Raw genomic sequence first — 20680 nt, forward strand, 5'->3', positions numbered from 1 at the left:
AATACTCACTCACAGAAACTGTCATTAACCACAAACAATCATTTAAATCTCTTCTTTAGTTTATAGAAAAGACTGCAAAATGATTTTGAAAATGTATGAAATTTTATGGAATGATTGTTTATATGATAAACAACAGCGCTCATAATAAACTCTCATCTTATCATCATGATGTTATTAAAATATCAGCTCTCATCATCAAAGTAGAAGTTTGTGTCTTTGTTAACTGGTTTTAGTTTTTGCACTTCTCATCTTTAGAACTGTCTGCTGCTTTAAACTCTGAATATTGTGTATGTGTAATGAAATCTGTTGAGTTGTGTTGACTAATGTAAACTTAAGACATCACTTCAAATAAACTCATTTACTATTTATTCTCCTGACGTCTGTAATCATATCAATCATATCATCTTTAGATTTACTCTATAGTCTATATTATTATATAATGCTGCTTCTGTGCTGATTTATAACACTGGATGATGTGGAGACATATAGACACACAAAAGTCATCATTTAATATCATTTATATGTATTTATAGAGAAACACTTTCACAAAAATATAACATTTGAGTTTTTTTAAAAGTCTCATCACAAATGTCATGCTTTTGGTTAATATTTGTATTTTTCAAAAGTGTTTATTTGTCTTTTTGGACTTCAGGTTTGTTTTCTGTGTTGAAATTTGAGATCATCGTTCATTAAATGTTTTCCAAGTAAGAGGATTTTGACTCTGTTGTCTGTTTAAAACCATCTTACAAAACCCTCTGCCTAAAACACACCACACATATTAGACTTTTGTTCAAACCTTAACCTCCACCTGAATAGCTCAATGTTACATTAGAGTAAATATATAAAATGATATAAAGATGATCTCTAGTTTTGTTAAATGTGTTTGTGTGTCTGTGTTCAACTGCTTTACAAACCAGTCGCTCTGACAAATAGTCTGGAATGACAAAAAACAGAAGTGAATAATAATCCAGATGTCCACAATCCAAACCAAATATTAAAATGCTGTCATTCATTACTTTAACATGATTCCTGGAGCTGATCTGTGTCATTTATTTATGAATCATGTTGTCCAGATAACAAGCAATCATTGAAACAGTGTTCTTAGTTTATTACTGTAATAAAAGTCTGGTAAAGTCTAAGAGTTCATATTTCTATAAACAACTTTACCTTTAAGCCTCCCGTGTTCCCAGACTTAATAATGACGGTCGTCTCAGGTGAACGCCTCAGAAGTGCAACAACAGATTGACGAATTTTGGCCACTTGATGACCATAAAATGTTAACGAATGAAAAACTAGGTGGGCAATAAATTAAGACAACACCTACATGACGGCCACCGTGTATTTCATCAATGTCATTGCTTATATAATGAAGATCAGTGATTGGCATCTTATAAAATCTCAACGTCATGTGACCTCAAGTAAACAATGCCAAAAAATTCCAGAATTAGCAAATAAATCTCACAATGATGACAATCAACAAATAAAGCTTCATGCCTCAATACATGCTGGGTATCAACAAAACTCATTCATGATTCCCAGCATGCATTGTCTTTGATCTGTTTTTTTTTTTAAGTTGTATGTTCAGCCTGACTGAGATGTTTTCACCTGTGATGTCTCATTGTCTCTGTCACACACCCTCTGTCTCTTATCCATGTTTTATGCAAACCAGCAGAGGAAATGAAAGATATCCTGGAAAGAGTTTGTTCAAGTCCCTTTTGTTAGGCAAGTGCTTCAGGCAAACCTCATTTGAATGATGAACAGAGCTGAATGTGAGGACATTCATGAAAGACATCAATGTAAATATATATGTCATATTTCATATTATCTCTTCTCATTTGTGTGTTATAAACATCAACACATTCATTCCCTCAGACACTGAAAATCTTCTCTTGCTGGTCATCCTGAAGGATTATTTTTGTGTTATTCACTGTGTTGTATTGAGATTCCTGTATGGCGATATGCAAATAAAGAGAACTTTTGTTTATCATCACACGGACAATACACAAACAAAAAGGAAATGCAATATGCAAATTAGTTATTTTAATTAAATATACAAATGATGGGAGGTGTTGAAGATGAGATATAATATAATAACATCTAAACACACCGACAGAGAAACAGAAGATTTAGGAGAGAAACACACAAACTCAGAAGTAAGAATTTTATTTACTTTCTTATTTCTATTAAAATAATACTTTAAAATGTTTTTTATTTATATCATTTTATTTATAAAACCAGACTTTTTTTAAAAAAAAAACACTCCTTTAATTTTGATGTTTTATTGAAAATAATATTTTAATATTTGTCTTAGTTGCTGTGTCAGTTTGTTTATAAGGGCAAAAATATTAAAATGCAAATGTTCTCAGACAAAAAAATTTTGCCTTTTAATTTTAATGACATTACTGTTTTTTCCTGAAGCTCAAGTCAGATTATATTGGAGATGTTTTTTTTATGCATTACATTAGTGTTGTAATAATGTGATAGTTAGAAACTCAATGTTGTGGTAACCAGAAGAATTTTTAAACATAAGAGCAAAAAACACAAGAACAAGCGAATGCATCTCAACATCCTGCAATGCATGCAATCAACAAAACTTATCCATGACGCTCAGCTTGCATTGCAGGATGAATAAATGATGCAGATTTTAATATTTTCTTAATTTTTTTTATATTTTTTATAAACTTTATTGTTGTGTTTTTGTTACACATTTGTAGCTTGTTTTGTGCAGTTCAGGGTTAACCTGTTTATCAGAATAATTGTTTTTCATTGTCACAAAAGTTGAGAGTCATAGCTGATTCTTGATGTCTGTGTGTGTGTGTATATGGGGGTGGAATATGTGGTTTACGGAGACATGAATAATGTATTATGACATGTTTACTTAAGCAATATCGCTCGAGTAGGAGTGTGATATAGCTCTATATCATCACGGCTGTGATTAGGCCAGAGGCACGAGGCCGCAGTTCGACGGCACACGTTTGAAAAACGAAAACTAGAAAACAACAACGGAGTTATTTTAAAAGCCTCTTTGTTTGAGAACTACTTCTTCCGCCACGGATATGAGGGCGGCCAGAATGACAGGTAAAACTTTCGGCTGCTTTGAAGCTCATAACAACTCAATGGACGGAAAAGCCGTTTCTTTATATTACCGTTTCTTGGTCACAAAGTGTAGTTTTAAGATTAGTTCAGTCGAGAATGTATATGTATTATATTTAAATCTGCAGTCGATTAGTAAAGATAGGGCCTGTTTGAACGTTTGCTTAGTGAGATTCGGTACGAATGAGAACCAAAGCATGAGCGGACATCAGTGTTCACTCGCCCCGCTGACCACCGCCCTCTCTGGGCTACATTTCTGAAAGGGATTCCCTGGCTCTCATGTTGGCCTTGTTTGTTTATGATCGTCAAAATGAGATCAAATCAGCAGTATTTGGTGTCATGATCAAACTAGTACTTGTTTTTTTATTCATATTTAGTGTCTTTTGTGTTGTTATTGTTTTGGCGCGAGGTAAAAGTTAATAAAACTACTTGTATAACGTTACTATTGCTTTCTCATTTATTCTTAACGTGATACGAGCACTCGATTATTATTATTAAACTTTGTTCTTGTCAGTACTATATAAAACTGTTTTTTATAAGTGTCAGAGAGATGTTTTTGCATGCTGCTTATAAATATACCAGTGGCGATATCTCATAACATGTTTTAATAGTCAGGTCACGATAAAGTAAATGATCAATGTCCACATTTAAAAGCTGCGGTGCTTACCTCCAGTTCCACGGTGTTTTCGCGTTCTGATGAGATATAGCTCCAGAAAAAAAACGAGTGTTTATATTCCTCTTTCCAAGTGTTAATCGTCCACACGATGTGACAAGACATTTCTCCCATTAACTGTAACGTAACATCCAAGAGCGCTGATCTTTGACAGAATAATAACTTCTGATTGGGGATTCACAGACTGATTTATGAGCTAGTAAACTAATGAGACAAACGGAGAGTGATTCAAAACAGGGCGTCTGTGTTTTTCCATTCAGAGATGAGCCTGCTTAGGACCTCCATTCACTAGGTGGCGGAATGATACGAAAGGTGAAGCGGTTACAGTGCCGATATCAGCACAATATCGCATAGCTCTTAGCCAATCAGATTCGAGAACCAGAAAGAACTGTTGTATAATATGATATAAAAGCTAGAAAAACATAAAAATGGTAGTTCCCTTTCAGTCGGTCACTACCACGTCACGTCGTGACCGATGAATTGGGAACTCGCTTAGAGAGACCAATCTACTTCAAGTACTAGTAAAACGCCAATGAACTTGGCATCAAGGTATTTGCATAATGCTGACACCTCCCCGCCAGGTGCGTACAGTATATAAGCAGCAGGTGCAAATATGGAAATTAGCTATTTTCGCTTCGAAAGCCGGCAGATCTACTGCTATCGAGAAGCTCTCTTACCTGCTCGGGAAGACGCTGCTGGCTCGTAGTTGATTGAGGATTCCAGCCTTTGCAGTGGAAGCTTGTGGATCTTCACCTCAGTTTGAACTTGAGTCTGAGTGTGTGCGTTGCCTCTCCCTGTGCGCTTCATCAACTCAGCACAGCTAAGAGTGTTTTTCCTTTAAAAGAGCAGCACGGGTGGAATTTGTGTCTTTTTAAAGACAGCCATTCTCTCGTGTCACGGTGGGGTGCGTTTTTTTAAAGACGTCATTTCGTCCCTGCAGTTCCGGATGCGGCAAATGTATGGGTTCAAATCTCTGTCTCTTGTGTTGGGCATTCAGCATGTGGAGGGTTCATGTTTCACTGCGAGAGCATGCCCTCGAGGATATGCGGAGACAGTGTTACGTTCCTCTGGGAACGCCCCGTACCTTCGGTTGCGGAGCTCAGTTAAAGGTGCCTTGGGAATTTTTTTTTATTTTTTTCTGCATCACAGTACTGAATAGGTCAGCAGGTATGTCCCCTGGCTCTCAGTGTTGATCCGCAGCAGCGGTTCCAATGGAGAACGGTTGGCTCATGTTCTACGAGACTTGCATTGGAGGTGGGCCGTCTGTCTCTGAGGCTGACTCGGTTCCGCGTTGCCGCAGGTATGTCAGGTTAAGGCTCTGACAGATCTACACGAGGGAGGTCACGACTCAGCCATCAGTGTGTCCAGGTCACCGCCAGGCTGTTGGTTGTGCGATGCCCACATTACTGGTCCAGGAACACCCTCTCAGGCTGTGTCTCGCAGACATGAGTGAGGTCAATAAGAATCGTCTCCTGAATGTCCAGACTGGGCTTTTCGGCGATATGGTAGAGTGCTTTACAGCAGTACTCGACTCCAGCAGACTGAGGCCGTCATGCTGCGTCGGAAGCCAGGTGCCCCCTTCCAGTCCATCTACGCCGCCACCTCAGCCTGCTCCTCGCCGAGGGCGCATGTCACGGCTATTATCGTCCTCTAGGCAGCGCTGAGGAACCTGCTGAGACAAGCCCGCCCTGTCCACTCAGCCCGCCACCTGTGGAGGTAAGAAAGGTCCAAGCGATCCTGAGACGGGCGACCTGGAATCAGATGGGATCACTCTTCTGGAGATGGTGAACATACCGCTCCTTCCCCTGGAGGAGGGCTGGGTGGAAAATCCATGGTTTCATTCTGCTGTTCCGCCAACCGGTACCCACAGACCACACTAAGAGTGCATTCCTCTTCCCTCTCCAGGTCTCCAGAGGATCGAGAGAGACGTGAGCGGGCATTCAAATGCTCATCCTCCTTCTCCTCTATTGCCAGTGGGTGTCTTGAGGAGTCCAAGCTCTCCACTGAGGAGACCGGACAACCAGCACCCTCACCGGAGTCTGCGCTCTCCGCAGAGGAGACCAGACGACATCACCCTCAGCGGGCTCAGGTCAGTGTCACACACACAAATACTGTAGATGTTCGTGCTGTCACAGCACATGCACTGGCAGTCCCACCTGTCTCGCTTCGCTGCCCCACCGTGGGTACAAACCGTTTTTCCGCTTTGCGTTCGAGGGGCGGGCATGTCAGTACAAATTTTTACCATTCGGCTGTCTCTCTCTCCCCGTGTGTTCACGAAAGTAGTGGAAGCAGCGTTAAAGCCCCTGAGAGAGAGCGGTGTTCGCATATAGGCTTACCTCAACGATTGGCTTATAATAGCGCATTCTCGGCGGACGCTTTGTGAGCACAGAGACTTAACGCTTCGGCATCTCGCCCGTTTGGGTCTTCGGGTCAACTGGGAAAAGAGCAAACTCTGCCCCACGCAGAGGATCTCTTTTCTCGAGATGGAACTGGACTCGATCTATTTATCGGCGCGTTTGACAAAAGAGCGCGTCCAGTCAATTCTGACTTGCTTCGGTTCATTTCGAGGGAAGAATGCGGTCCCGCTGAAACAATTTCAAAAGCTCCTGGGGCGTATGGCAGCAGCCACTACTGTGACACCGCTCGGGCTGCTCCATATGAGACCGCTTCAGCGTTGGCCTCACTATCGAGTCCAGAGGAGAGCGTGGCGCACCGGCATCCATCGTGTAACCATTACACCTGCGTATCGCCTAACATTCCCCCCGTGGTCAGACCCTGTGTTTCTCAGGGCCGGTGTGTCCATGAGACAGGTCTCTCGGCATGCTGTTGTCCACACAGATGCGTCCAACACATGCTGGGGAACCACGTACAACGGGCTTGCAGCTTCAGGAGTGTGGACAGCACCCCAGTTGCACTGGCATATCAATTGCAGCGAGTTGTGGGCTGTATATCTGGGATCTGACTCCACCCCCAGACGGTTCAGCTAATTTGGAAGAAGTTCTGTCGTGCGCAGATAGATCTGTTTGCGTCGCCGGACGATACCCATTGTCGCCTGTTTTATTCACTAACCGAGGGCAGCCTCGGCGTGGATGCGTTGGCACACAGCTGGCCGCGGGGGATGCGCAAATACGCATTCCCTCCAGTGAGCTTAATCGCACAGACACTGTGAAAGGTCAGGCAGGACAAGGATAGCCTTTTACTGGTCGCGCCTTACTGGACAACCAGGAATTGGTTTCCAGAGTTAATGCTCCTCTCGACAGCCCCTCCCTGGTAGATTCCCCTGAGGAAGGACCTTCTTTCTCAAGGAGAGGGCACATTATGGCACCCGCGCCACGACCTGTGGGATCTCCATGTATGGTCGTTGAGCGCATGCAAGGTTTAGGTGATTTATCGCAAGCGGTATATAACACAATCGCAGCGGCACGAGCACCGTCCACAAGACAGGCTTACGCGCTTAAATGGAACCTTTTCGTCACCTGGTGCTCTTCGCAACGCGAGGACCCCCGAGAATGCCCCATTAATATCGAGCTTTCATATCTTCAACACCGTTTGGAGCGTAGGCTGTCACCCTCCACCATTAAAGTTGATATCGCCCCTATATCTGCTCATCACTCGCTTATCAATGGCAGATCGGTCGGACAGCACGACTTAGTTATTAGTTTTTTAAGAGGCGCTCGAAGGCTGAACCCTTCGCGCCCTCCCTCTATTCCTCCCTGGGACCTGTCTATTGTGCTGAAAGCCCTGCAGGGGCTTAAACATCTTAAACATCAGACAGTCATATAAACATACACAACTTATTTTTTTTAACCACAGCTGGTCTTTAATAGTTATAAAATTGTCAAATTGATTTTGATGTTTTATTAAAAATACAGTTTTTTACAATTGCTATGACACTTTTTTCAATACTTTTAACAAATTTTCTAAACTATTAACGCACCAACACGCCTACAACACACAACTGGCAAAACAGTTAATTTTATCCTCAAAATCACACATTGCAAACTAAACTCTCACACTGTTTACAAAAACACTGTAAACATGTCTCAAAAATAACTAGTTATACCAAATCACCAACACATGCTCTCTTCCAACAGAAACCTTTTGCCATGTCTTATCCACCTCTGACACTGTTCAGGTGTGATGTCTGGGAATGCACATCCAGGTGGGACTGGATGAAAACCTTCCCCTTGACCTGGTGGTCTTCAGTTGACTTGTATATATCATATTTTTTGTGTTGCTCATATTGTTCCTTTTACAAACAAGATCGACCTAAAGAGGCCCTCCTTTACTCTGTTGTATGCCATATAGTCGTGCAATTGAAAGAACCTGAGTGTGTTTCCTAGGTGGGAATCAGCTGTGATTTATATATTTGCATCGGTACAATAAATTGTTTTTCAATCCCAATGGAATAAAATACAGGATATATATTTATGTTTCAATTCATCATATAAACAGCTGTTTACTTTGACTATAAGTGAGGTTTAGCACATGATGATATCTGTTTTGACATGCTGTGTGAAAGCCTTTGTAAATTTGACTTTAAAAATCTATTGTTTTCTTGTTTGAGCTTGTGTGTAAAAGAAGTTAAAGCATTTTAAATTTGTGTTAATTATATGCATTTTATGTTAAACCAACAAGAAATGTGTTAATAGTACAGCTTACACAGGTGGATGTAGTGCTAACTGTGTTAAGAGTTTTGAAAACTTGTTAAAAGTATTGAAAAATCTGTCATAGCAATCGTTAAAAACTGTAATATACAACATTCAGTGTTAGTCTTATCTGCTATGTAAGCTTGTTTATAAGATCAAAGAAATTGAAATGAAAATGTTATGAAATGATTGTGAGGTGATTGTTTGATTTTGCAGTGAGTCTGATGTTCTGTGAAGGTTGTTTGAAGATATGGTATTAGTTTTTGTCTTTTTACCACAGCTGGTCGTTAATAGTTTAAAGGGACAATGTGTAGTTTTTTAAGTATTTTATTAGTCAAAATCAATGTCTTTATTCTTAAATATTTCCTCATTTGTGTCAAATGACCTCTGCCGGTGATCTGACTTTTCTTTGTAAGCTTAGAATTTCTTCTCTTTACTTAAATTGAATGGGTAAGTCCGAGGAGGCTTCCATGTCGTTTCGCCGTACTGATAAACTATAATAGCAGAGAGGGACAAAAAGCATTAGCCTAGAGGCGGCAGTGGCTCAGTGGTTCATGTAGGTTGTCTACAAGCCGGAAGGTTGGTGGTTCGATCTCCGGCTCCACCTCATCAGGTGTCGAGGTGTCCCTGAGCAAGACACCTAACCCCCACCTAACGAGCTGGATGGCGCCTTGCATGGCTGACACCGCCGTCGGTGTATGAATGTGTGTGTGAATGGGTGAATGTGAGGCAACTTGTAAAGCGCTTTGGATGGCCATAGGTCTGTTAAGAGCGCTATATAAATGCAGTCCATTTACCATATAGCTGTGACAATTAATCGGGCAAATGCGCGTTTTCTCAATGAATGAATTACGGTGAAATGCCGCCACATACAAAAGCCAGGGGGGGCTCTCGTGTAGAAACTTCCTTTGTGCCACAGAAGAAGTAGCATTACAAACACTGGCTGTCTCTCAAATGCAAGAACGCAAAGAACGGACTTGTGTCCTCGTGGAGCTCGAACTTGCTAGACGACCTCGGAAGAACGAACTCAGAAGGTCGCAAGAACACAGAACGCACGTATCAGAATTGAGATGTGTGCGATCTTCCTATTGGTCACCTGACCTCCGCCATTGTTTTGCCGCAATGACTTCTGGGGTGTGAAGCAATTTCAGCGCACAAGTCTGCACTCGATGCATCATCGATATCAAGAACACATCCGGGTATTTTCATGCGTCCTCTGTACTTGCGTTCTTGAGAATTGGAATGTACTTCGACTGTTAATGATGACGTAGAGCGAGGACACGAGGACGCAAGATCACTGAAGAACGCATATTGAGAAACAGCCACTATTCCAGGAAATATCTAAAGGCATATTTATATCGCTGTTCTTCAGATTGTTTCAGGTGTTTTCATGATAAAAAAGAATATTTTAAATGATTGTGTTTGATGAGTGTTGCTTTTTTAAATGCACGTTATAAACAACTCAAACTCGTAGTGATTTTAGATTGATAAGGACTTCCTACTGATCACGGAGCCGTAGTACACGCACAAGCTGTGCATGAAACACAGAATCGGAGCGATTCAGAATCGATTTTAGACAGGTCTTTTTAATGGGAACGCGATGCATTGATGCACATCCCTACTAGCCTACCAAAACGTTTCCGCAATGCGTTTTCATTCAGAACATGTGAACCAGCTGAAACAAAAAAGGAGATCAGTGATTACATAACGTAGTTGCAACACACATTTGGAAAAGTGAGGTGCTAGAGAGCACTATTCATTTGAATGCAAAATACAATTTCACCACTAGATGGGAGAAAATCCTACTTACTGTGCTTTTAATATTTTCACATTCAAAATAAATTAAAACAAGCAGAATAAAATCAACATCTGATGTTTTCAATGTGTTTGTTTTTCAGAAATGTCTCAAACTTTATATTTCAGCGTTCTTCTCATCGGTGAGTTTGTGTTTGTGGTTTTATGTTTGTTTTATAATCTCATGAGATTTGACTCAAACTCTTTCTTTCATAGCTCTCTGTTCATTATCTGAATGCATTCAGCGCCGCTATCACCACATAAACATTAAGATGACCTGGACTGAAGCTCAGAAATACTGCAGAGAAAACTACACAGATCTGGCCACAGTCAACAACATCAATGACATCAATCAACTGAGTGTGACAAACAGTGATGTCTGGATTGGACTGATGAATACAGGTGTTTATACATGGAAGTGGTCTCTGGGTGATCCTGTGAAATATATAAACTGGTATAATGAAGACTCAAATGGTTCAGATCATTGTGTTTATATGAGAGATGGATCATGGCGTCATCAGGACTGTAATATGAACAAGAGATTCATCTGCTACAATGGTGAGTAAAGCTTCATAAAATAACATCAACCTTTCACTTAATAAAACATCATCAGATGTAAACTTTACAAGACAACAATAATAAACATATCACACAAACACAAATATCATGTGAGATTACGTTTGACACATTCACTCCAAAATTCATTACAAAACATTGATAGGTGATAATAAACATGATCACCATTCAATTCAATTTTATTTATATAGCGCTTTCACAATTGTTTCATTGTTCCAGAGCAGCTTTACATAAAAAAACACAGTTTGATACCTAAAGTTCACTCTGTGTGATAGTTTCATTAAAGGTAGGGTATCTGATATTAAAAATGCTAATGGTAGCCTACTAGCACTGAAATTCAATCCATTCAAATCACCATCCAAAGTCACGTCTCCTCCTAAACACACGAACACCCACAGATCAGACATTCACATCTCACGTGTCATTCACCAGTGAGAAAACTTTACAGTACTAAGTGAATGACATCACCAAAATAACATAAACAACTATTTTAAATTGGAATAAGATACTGCATGTTTTCAGTTGTGTAACGTAAGATCTAGTAGCTGCTTGTAATTTTGAAAACATAAATATTGGTACGCTAATTCGTAAAGGTACACAAACTACATAAGCAACACAATGTTTCATCAAAGTAGAATATCTGAATCCATTCAAATAAAATCATATCGGTTACCTACCTTACCAAAAGGGCAAAGGTTTTTTTAAACCTCATTGATTCTTTTAATCTTGTGCAATCTGTGTCTGGACCCACACAAGAACACGTACACACACTTGATCTGGTGTTATCATATGGTTTACCTGTTTTTAATCTAGAGATATGTGATGCAGTGTTTTCTGACCATATGCCTGTACTATTTGAGACTGCTCTTGCCTATCATACAGTTAAACTTCGCGCTGCTGCACGGCACTGTCGTATGATTAACCCTTCCACTGCTGTTTAGTTCTCGGTTGCTTTCAGTCAGATCTCCATCATTCCTGAGTCTGTATTGCACACAGAGGAGCTTAGCTCATGGTTTCACTCCACCTGTCAAACTGTTTTAGACACTGTGGCTCCATTAAAATTCAGGCAGCCTAAAACTAAATCTGAGCCCTGGCTAAATGACATGACGCACGCTGCCAGACGCGAGTGCCGCAGAGCTGAGCGCAAGTGGAAGAAGGACAAACTGCAGGTGTCTCTTCAAATGTTAAGGGATTGTTGGCACCATTATCAAAAAACTGTTAAGGATGCTAAAAGAAAACATTTCTCAGATATTATTCTGGAAAATTGTCACAAGCCTCGTGTTTTGTTTAACACCATTGACTTACTTTTAAATGCCCCGCAAAATGCTTTTGTCGAGGCATCCCCTGCTATGTGTGAAAACTTCCTTTGCTTTTTTATAAATAAGGTCACTTCTATCAGGTCTCAAATTGTACCTTCAGACCCTTCAATCTCTGTCCCCTGCTCGGCTGTCTTTGATCATTTTGAGCCGGTGACTTTGTCTTTTATGGAGGAGGTTGTTGGTCATTTGAAGCCCTCAGGTTCAATTTCACGGTTAAGGCAGTGGGTGGGCATCAGGGGCATAGCACTGGAGTGGTTTAGGTCATACTTAGCGGATCAAACTTTTTGTGTTAGTTTAGGTGATTCTGTATCCTCTTCTGCTCCTCTCTTGTGTGGGGTCCCACAGGGCTCAGTCCTCAGCCCTCTACTTTTTTCTCTGTATTTGCTTCCACTGGGTTCCATACTTAGAAAGTAGGGCATTTCATTCCACTGTTATGCAGATGACAGTCAGATTTATGTACCTCTTAAAAAGAAAAATGATAATTCTGTTGGACAACTACTCAATTGTCTCAATGACATAAAGGCCTGGATGGCTCTGAATTTTTTACATTTTAATGACAAAAAAACTGAACTGATGGTTTTTGAAGGTACCACTGGGACCCCGTCTGTAGATCTGGGTTCCTTGACACCCTATATTAAATCTAATATCACAAACCTAGGAGTTAAGGTGGACCCTGAGCTTAGATTTGACAGTCAGATTACAGCTGTTGTCAAATCAAGCTTCTTTCACTTGAGACAGCTGGCCAAAATAAAGCCAATTTTGTCAAGACAGCATTTTGAAACTGTAATCCATGCCTTTCTAACTACACGGCTGGACTATTGTAATTCAGTATATGTGGGGGTTAGTGGGTCCTCCATCACCTGTCTTCAGATGGTACAAAATGCAGCAGCACGTCTTTTAACGGGCACACGTAATCACGAGCACATTTCCCCAATTTTAGCTTCTTTGCACTGGCTGCCTATTCAATTTAGGATCCATTTTAAAATTCTGTTATTTGTTTTTAAATCTCTAAATGGTCTTGCACCACCATACCTCTCTGAGCTCTTACATTCTTATAAATCCGCCCGCTTTCTCAGGTCAGATGATCAGCTGCTCCTGACTGTGCCCAAAATTAAGCCTTCGCTGTGTCTGCCCTTAAGCTATGGAATGATCTGCCTTTGAATGTTAAGCAGGCCTCTTCTTTATCTGTTTTTAAAACACTTCTTAAAACTCATCTTTTCTCCTTGGCTTTTGACAACCAGTAAGTGATTTTATCGTTTTAACCTGTTTATGTGAATGTTTTAGTGTGTGGTCTTAATATGTATATTTCTTCTGTACAGCACTTTGGTCAACTTTGGTTGTTGTAAAGTGCTTAAAGGGAAACTTCACCCATTTGCATTAAGCTTTGTACCGTTAGAACCCCAGTCATGTTTTTGAATGGTCGTGCATAGGGGAGAAATACTGATTTCAGTGAGGCACTTCCTTCTTTCAATGATGTAAAAATCGTCATTTTGCGTCATTGAAAGAAGGAAATCCTGTATCTCTATTGAGTGTGAAAGACTACAGACACTCATTCCTCATTTTTCCAAGGTGGGGGCTATGGGTGGGATCCACTCACACTTCAGACCAATTACAGATCAGTGGGTGGGACTTACGAAAATATACGAACAAAGACGGAAAAAAAAATGATCAGCCGCCATCTTTATGCTAAGCTAAGCTAAACAGAAGTTGTGGAGCCAGTCAGACTTCATGTTACAATAACAGTGGAAGTTAATCAATATAATATAGAAGAGGGTGATTTCGCAAGCGTGATGCTCTAATCCGCTGTTCATTGCACCTTTATGAGCCACAATACTGCAAAGAGCTCAGGCAGATCAGAAGCCTGAGGAGAAGCCGGAGCCTGGGCGTCGGCTGGGTAGAGGAGCCCGTGGAAGACACAGCAACCATCGGCCTCTGCTGCGTAGAGAAGCTTGCCTGTTCTCTCGCTGTGTGCCCTCTTTATAACATTTCTGCATCAGATAAGGATATGGACGTTCGTTTGGTGAAGGTTTCCAGGCAAGAGAGCAACTTTGCGCGCGTTTGGACATGTTTATTTTACAGACGCGTTTCGGCTTCCAAGCAAACGCGCTGCGGATTATATGAGCTTGGACAGACTCGCGCTGTGTGCTTTCGGTGTAAGATTTCTGGATCAGATAAGGATATGAACGTTTGTTTTGTGAATGTTTCTGGTCGCGTGCTTATTTAAAAGACGTGTTTCGGTTTACGAGCAAAGCTCCAAGAGCTGAGGCAGCGCGTCTGTGGAGATATTGTGCAGGGGACGCGTTTGTGTGCAGGATGCAGGGATAAACGGACGTCTAACTAAAGTAAGTGTTTCTATTTTCTTTGTTATACTAAGGTGGCATTTATATACACAATAGCATATCTGAGCGGGGTTTTATATGTCTATATTGTGAGAGCAGTGAGGCCAATATAACACAGATGTAACTACAGTAAACACGAGACAAAAATAAAATTGGTAAAACTAAATAAACATTTAAAATGCATACCCTTTTTTTAAGTACTTGAAAAGACATTTGTACTGCAGATCTGAAACTGCACGTTACTGTTTGAATAAGACTTTGCTAGACACCAGGCCAGAGTGTTATTGTGTGTACCACAATGAAACATCACGTTTAAAAGTAAGTCATGATTGGTGTCTGTCAGACACAGTGGTGGTGGCTATTTTCTTTGTTTTACTAACGTGGCATTTATGTACACAATATCATATCTGAGCCGTGTTCCGATTAATGGGAGTGGCTTGCAGAGCTGTGCATTGTGGTGCATAGTGGGAGTTGTAGTTTTTCATACAAATGTGCTCTAAAGTCACATTTTGTCTTTTCTCGGTCAAATAGGCACAAAATTCTACATTTATGTTACATTTTGACTACAAATATGACTCACTTTTCATAAAGATTAATGTTCCTATCGATGAAATGGCCCTTTAACAAATAAAGTTGGTATGGTATGCAGGGGCGATTCCAGGATTTTATAAATGGGGGGGCACAGGGGGGACCGAGAACCAGTCAGGGGGGGCCAATCAAAAAATTAAAATGAAAATAAATACTGGTTTAGAAAATATTAAGCATGGTTCCCAAAAACTTGTGCAATGCCACATGTTCTAATATAGATGGTATTAATTTTTTGTATTTTGCATGGATTAAACAACAGTTCTGTTCCAGAATAGTTCACTTTAAATAAATCGTCATAATTTACTCATCCTAGAGTTATTTCAAACCTGTATGAGTTTTTCTTCGGCTGAAAACAAAATAAAATATTTTGAAGAATCTTAGTAGCCAGAAAGTTGATGAACCCCATTGACTGCATGTTATTTTGTACCTACATATGAAGTCAATGGGATCCATCAACTGATTTTGGTTACCGACATTCTTAACCCTTTTCTTTTTTGTGTTCAGCAGAAGAAAGAAACTCATACAGGTTTGAAACAAGTTTAGGTATATGACCATTTAAATTAAGTGAACTAACTGTTCCTTTAAGTAGGCTATCTACATTGCGTGTAGCTGGTATTAGTTAACATTCTGACATATCAGGATTTTGGGAAAATATTAGCCTAAAAATGTGTTTTTCTACTCTGTCTGATCTGACTTTCATTGTTTATTAGCCTATATTGTATTTTAACAAAACTGAATGCTATTTTTTACATATTATCTGTTCTGTTGTCAGACAACAAGAAAGAGTTTAAGCTAGTGACTAAACACGACCCAATAACACCTCGTGTTTAATCCAACCAGCTGTTTCTTTATACTGCTAAAATACTAATTTAAATGCGACATTGTCTGAAACTATTTACATTGAAGAGCTGATACGAGGTGATTTCGGATTACCTGTGTGTCTCATGCAGGGCAGAGCCTGTTGCTCTTCTCATCTGATTGTGTTTATGAGCGCTTTTAATTTGAAATGCGAGTGATAGTTTTATTGTAGATCGCGACGCGTATAGCGCAGACAATTCACAATTCGCAAAATCAAAAATATCAGAGAATACTGTTAAGCGTGCGCGCGTGTGCGAGCTCGTGCACAGAGAACTGGTGTGTGTGTGTGTGTGGGGGGGGGGGAAACTAACCTTTCCGTCTTCTCTGTCAGTAACATTTGTGGACTGTTAACTTTTACGTGAAAAGACAACGGAGGAACCCAGGTGGAAAACACTGCCAACTTTTAACTCCTTCACTCAGTGTCAGAGAGGCACTGTCGAGGTTCCGCACGCAGCAGTGAGAAAGCGTGCACGCGCGCGAGAGAGAGAGAGAGGCGCTGCTGAGCGCTTGCAAAAGCACATGAAGCCGTTTTAAATAGTAAAATAAAATGTAAATGGTAATCATGGAAAATCTATTTGATTTGTGCCAGTGTTGAGTGTGTGGCGGGGCGCCCTCCTTCTTCTCGTTTGCACGAGTCTCAAATCAAACAGTGATTGACAACTGGTCCAATTGTGCGGTGGGTGTCGTGGTGTCTCTTGCCTCCTGTTTTAAAAACGCGCAACTACTGTGCTCGCTTCGTCTTCGCGTTCGCGCGAGTCTCAAATCAAACAGTGATTGACAGCTCTCTGGTCCAATGGTGCGGTGGGCATTTTCAGGTTGACAGTAAATCTAGCTGGCCCAATGAGATTGGAGGGGGGGCACCAGGGGGGGCCAATCATATTCCAAGGGGGGGGCGGTGCCACCCCATGCCCCCCCTCTAGACACGCCCCTGATGGTATGGTAAAATAAACACTACAATGACCCTTAAGAAAATTGGTTTTGCTGAAAGTAATCAATACACCAAAAAAAAAACATGGTTACTCTTTAACCACAAAAAACATGGTTAATTTTCATAAGGGGATCCTTTCAGACCCTTCCACAGCTGTTTGCATCTTGTGGAAAAGCAGTACCGCTTATACCAATTTTAATTCAGGTTTTTGCTCTTTGCTGATCCAGATGGTTTTTCCATTGTTGTTTAAAAAGATGTCTTTGGTTTTGTGGCTCCGGTGCAGGTTGTTAATTCAGTAGGAACGTTTGTTTGCCATTCTCCTTCTGTTTACAAATGTGAGGTGAGAGCATGTAAACGCACGGATGATGTATGATGTCTGCATGAACAGGGCGTGCAAAATACATTCACAGAAGAGGAGCAAAAATTGCATTTGTTCATTGATTGCGTTCGGTCCAAGTTCAATGATTTGTTCCGAGTTCAATGATTTGTTGAACAGTTTTTGGTCATACACCGAACACAGATGACATTTATTTATAAAAATACATTTAAACAACATAACATAATGATTGCTATCAGGATGTGAGGAGACTTTTAACCAGCATAACTACACATGTTTCTGGATCAAATCAGATACCCTGCCTTTAAACTGAGAGAAATATAAACAGACAAACAGAGAAGCAAACTCACTGCAGTAACTGAACAGTTGAATAAGTTAAGAGTTTCTGTAGATTGACATCTATACTGTAAGTGTATTAAGAGTCAAAGTAAATCATGAATCAATCTTTATTTTCTTAAACAGAGAGCAGTAAAGGATTAATCATTGATGATTCTTCAGTATCATGGAGAGACGCTCAGATCTTCTGCAGACAGCATCATACTGATCTGATCAGTGTGAGGAATCAGACTGAGAATCAACAGATTCAGAAGATCATGAATGACAAAAACATATCTGAAGTCTGGATTGGTCTGTTCAGTGACTCATGGGAGTGGTCAGATGAGAGTGAATCTGGATTCAGATACTGGAGCTATGGTGAACCAAATAATCCTGATACTGAAAAATGTGCAGTGGTCATTGGGGTTCAATGGAATAATTGGCTTTGCAATTACCCTCGTACCTTTGTGTGTCATGAAGGTGAGTAATAAAAGTCAATGTGTGTTTGATGACAGAAGTTTCTTCATTATTAAAATGATCTCAGTTCAGTGTTTGTGGTGTATGTTTGTTTTGATCTGATGTGTAGTTTGTGTTTGTTGTGTGTTCAGATGATCTGATATTGATCCAGATGAATCTGAGCTGGTCTGAAGCTCTGAGATACTGCAGAGAGAATCATGTGGATCTGGTTTCAGTTGATTCAGAGGAGATTCAGTTCATGGTGACTAAAGTGATTAATCAGTCCTCTACTGACGCCGTGTGGATGGGGTTACACTATTACTGTCAAATGAACCTCTGGATCTGGATACGAGGAGAGGTCGTGTGCTATCAGAATTGGGCTTCAGGGAACGAAACAAAACTGATGGACTGCAACACTGAACACAGAGCTGGAGCAGTTCAGTCTGGAGGAGATCATCTCTGGATCAGCCTTCCTCAATCTCACAAACTCAACTTCATCTGCAGCAGATATTAAGATTAATGAAATCATTTTGTATTTGTCTGTAACCTTCTGTATATTTCCTCTACAGTATTTTTTCTGTGGTGATCTAGAGCAATGCAACTTTACAGTATGCACTGTAACTTTTAACATCTGTTCTGATTTACATATATTTATTTAACTTTACTCAATATCACTACTAGTTTTTATTTAGCTAAAGCTGAGTATAAGGTGAATTAAACAATTTACTTACTTTGAGTGATGGTAATCTAACAGAGGGGTACAGGTTTAAAAAACATCAACAGCCATACAGCCTGGAAATAACAGATCGAGACATTAAATCTGTCAAGATCTCACCAGAGATGAATTAAACACAAACACCATCTTCACTCTTTACAAACATGTTTATTTCTCTTTTACACAGGTACAATAGTTTTTATTAAGATTTAATACAATATAGATGTTTTGTTAAACATGTTGTAGGTCACCAGTATTGTGATCAGTAAGTTAATTATCTTTCAAAAGCATTTATAAAAACACTGTTTAAAACATAAGGTGAAGTTGTTTGCTTTTTCAACTGAGTATAATAAAACAAAACACTTTTATTATTTATTATATTGTTTTATTAAACCATACAAGATATTGAGGATAGGACGGTTAAAGCAGTGATGAGCAGTGTAGTTGTTCTAGTTAGTCAAAACTCATCATACAAACCTCAAAAATTGTGACAAATCAACAAAGAAATCAGATAAAAAGTCTCTTGCAATGCATGCTGGGAGTCTTAGATGAATTTTGTACTATGTTAATACCCAGCATTCATTGCCGCATGAAGCCTTTTGTTGATAGTCACCATTTTAAGTTTCATATGATGATTGATACACTAGTTTAACTTAAGCACTTTTTCATTATTACTTGAGAAAAGCTTTTTTGTAACAACATCATGATTGAATCTTATACTGGACTATCACAGAGTTGGTTAGAAAAAGATTTGTGATCTCACGTCAGTCTATCTTTTCTGCCAAAGCGCAAATACAACATTTACATTCAACAGTAAAGAGCCCACTGATCACTATAATGATGAATGCAAACCATAAAATATGAACTACAGTTAAACCTTTCATCAAGAGATGTATGACAGAAATAAAGTTAAACTGGTATGTAATAAATGAAGATGGTATTGATGTTTGTGGAGTTGTTACATTCATCTCTTTTCCAACATTAATTACAGGTGCAAAAGTGAAATTGATTCAATGCTTTTAACATTAATGCTTTAACATTTTTTACATTGATTCAATGGTTGCATGCTATCTTGGACGGCTTTTCACCATTCACTTTTTAATCAAATATTAAGATTTTTTAGACTTAGTCTTTTTAACAAGCTCATTATCTGTTTGTTTTGGGGTTTTCTGATTCTTAATCCTGGAGAAGTGATATAACCGTACAAACATGCTATCATGTATTGCTGTACGAGTTTATTTGGGCTCACATATTTATTCTGGTGTCTGACTGGTTTGGAGCTGACAGCTTTAAAGTTTGAGTGTTGGTGATAATTTTGGATTAAAGAGAAGAGCTGCTTGTTGTGATTAATATTTTTATCATTGCTGTACCTGATTGTCTTTTAAAGCTGTTTATAATAATCTAATAAAATCAATTGCATATTATTTGAGTCCAAATTGTCAGTTTGTCATGGGTAGTCATGCATTGGCGTAGTCGTAAGGGCACTTAGGGCAGTATTAGTGCTGCATACAGTATTAAGGAAGCTCTGACCCTTTCTGTGTGATTTCTGGAGCCCTCAAAACTTAAAAACAACAGCAATATTATAAAAACAATCAATTCACATGTGTATACTTGCAGTGGCGGCTCCAGAGATTTTCTGATGCAGGTGCTATGGGGATGCTCAAGACTTAAGAGAAGGTGCTTTACATTTTGGGGCATTTCATTAAGGAGGTCGCATCGGACCACCCTTTATACACGCGTACACGCCCGCATTAACTAGCCTATACTCGTTCCACGACTATGTAAAAGTATTCAACACAAGGGCAATAGTTACAACATACACAAGCCTGCCAATGTAAACCTCTGAAAATAATATTTCACAGATCTGTCACAGTCTAGCCCTGAATACAACGGAGCAGCAAACGCAGCAACAGACACACTGCACGCTTCGGCTTAAAATGCTCAGATCACGAAATCACACAGCCAGTTACCAACACTAGTGATGAATCAGCAATATTGTTTCTATTGTTGGAGCATCATAGGGTGACCATACGTGCCATT

At 39.9% G+C, this 20680-nt stretch overlaps 1 protein-coding gene across 1 annotated transcript; it reads left to right on the forward strand.

The window, feature by feature from the left end:
• The first annotated feature begins 10234 nt into the window (after positions 1-10234).
• Positions 10235-18471, forward strand: LOC129432315 (C-type mannose receptor 2-like). The gene is made up of 4 exons (XM_073869132.1): positions 10235-10352; positions 10426-10771; positions 17624-17949; positions 18078-18471. The coding sequence occupies exons 1-4, from the start codon at positions 10316-10318 to the stop codon at positions 18437-18439; spliced, it is 1071 nt and encodes a 356-aa protein (XP_073725233.1). The 5' UTR covers positions 10235-10315; the 3' UTR covers positions 18440-18471.
• The last annotated feature ends 2209 nt before the right edge of the window (positions 18472-20680 follow it).

Source organism: Misgurnus anguillicaudatus, chromosome 1, assembly GCF_027580225.2.
Source record: "Misgurnus anguillicaudatus chromosome 1, ASM2758022v2, whole genome shotgun sequence".
Taxonomy (NCBI): Eukaryota; Metazoa; Chordata; class Actinopteri; order Cypriniformes; family Cobitidae; genus Misgurnus; species Misgurnus anguillicaudatus.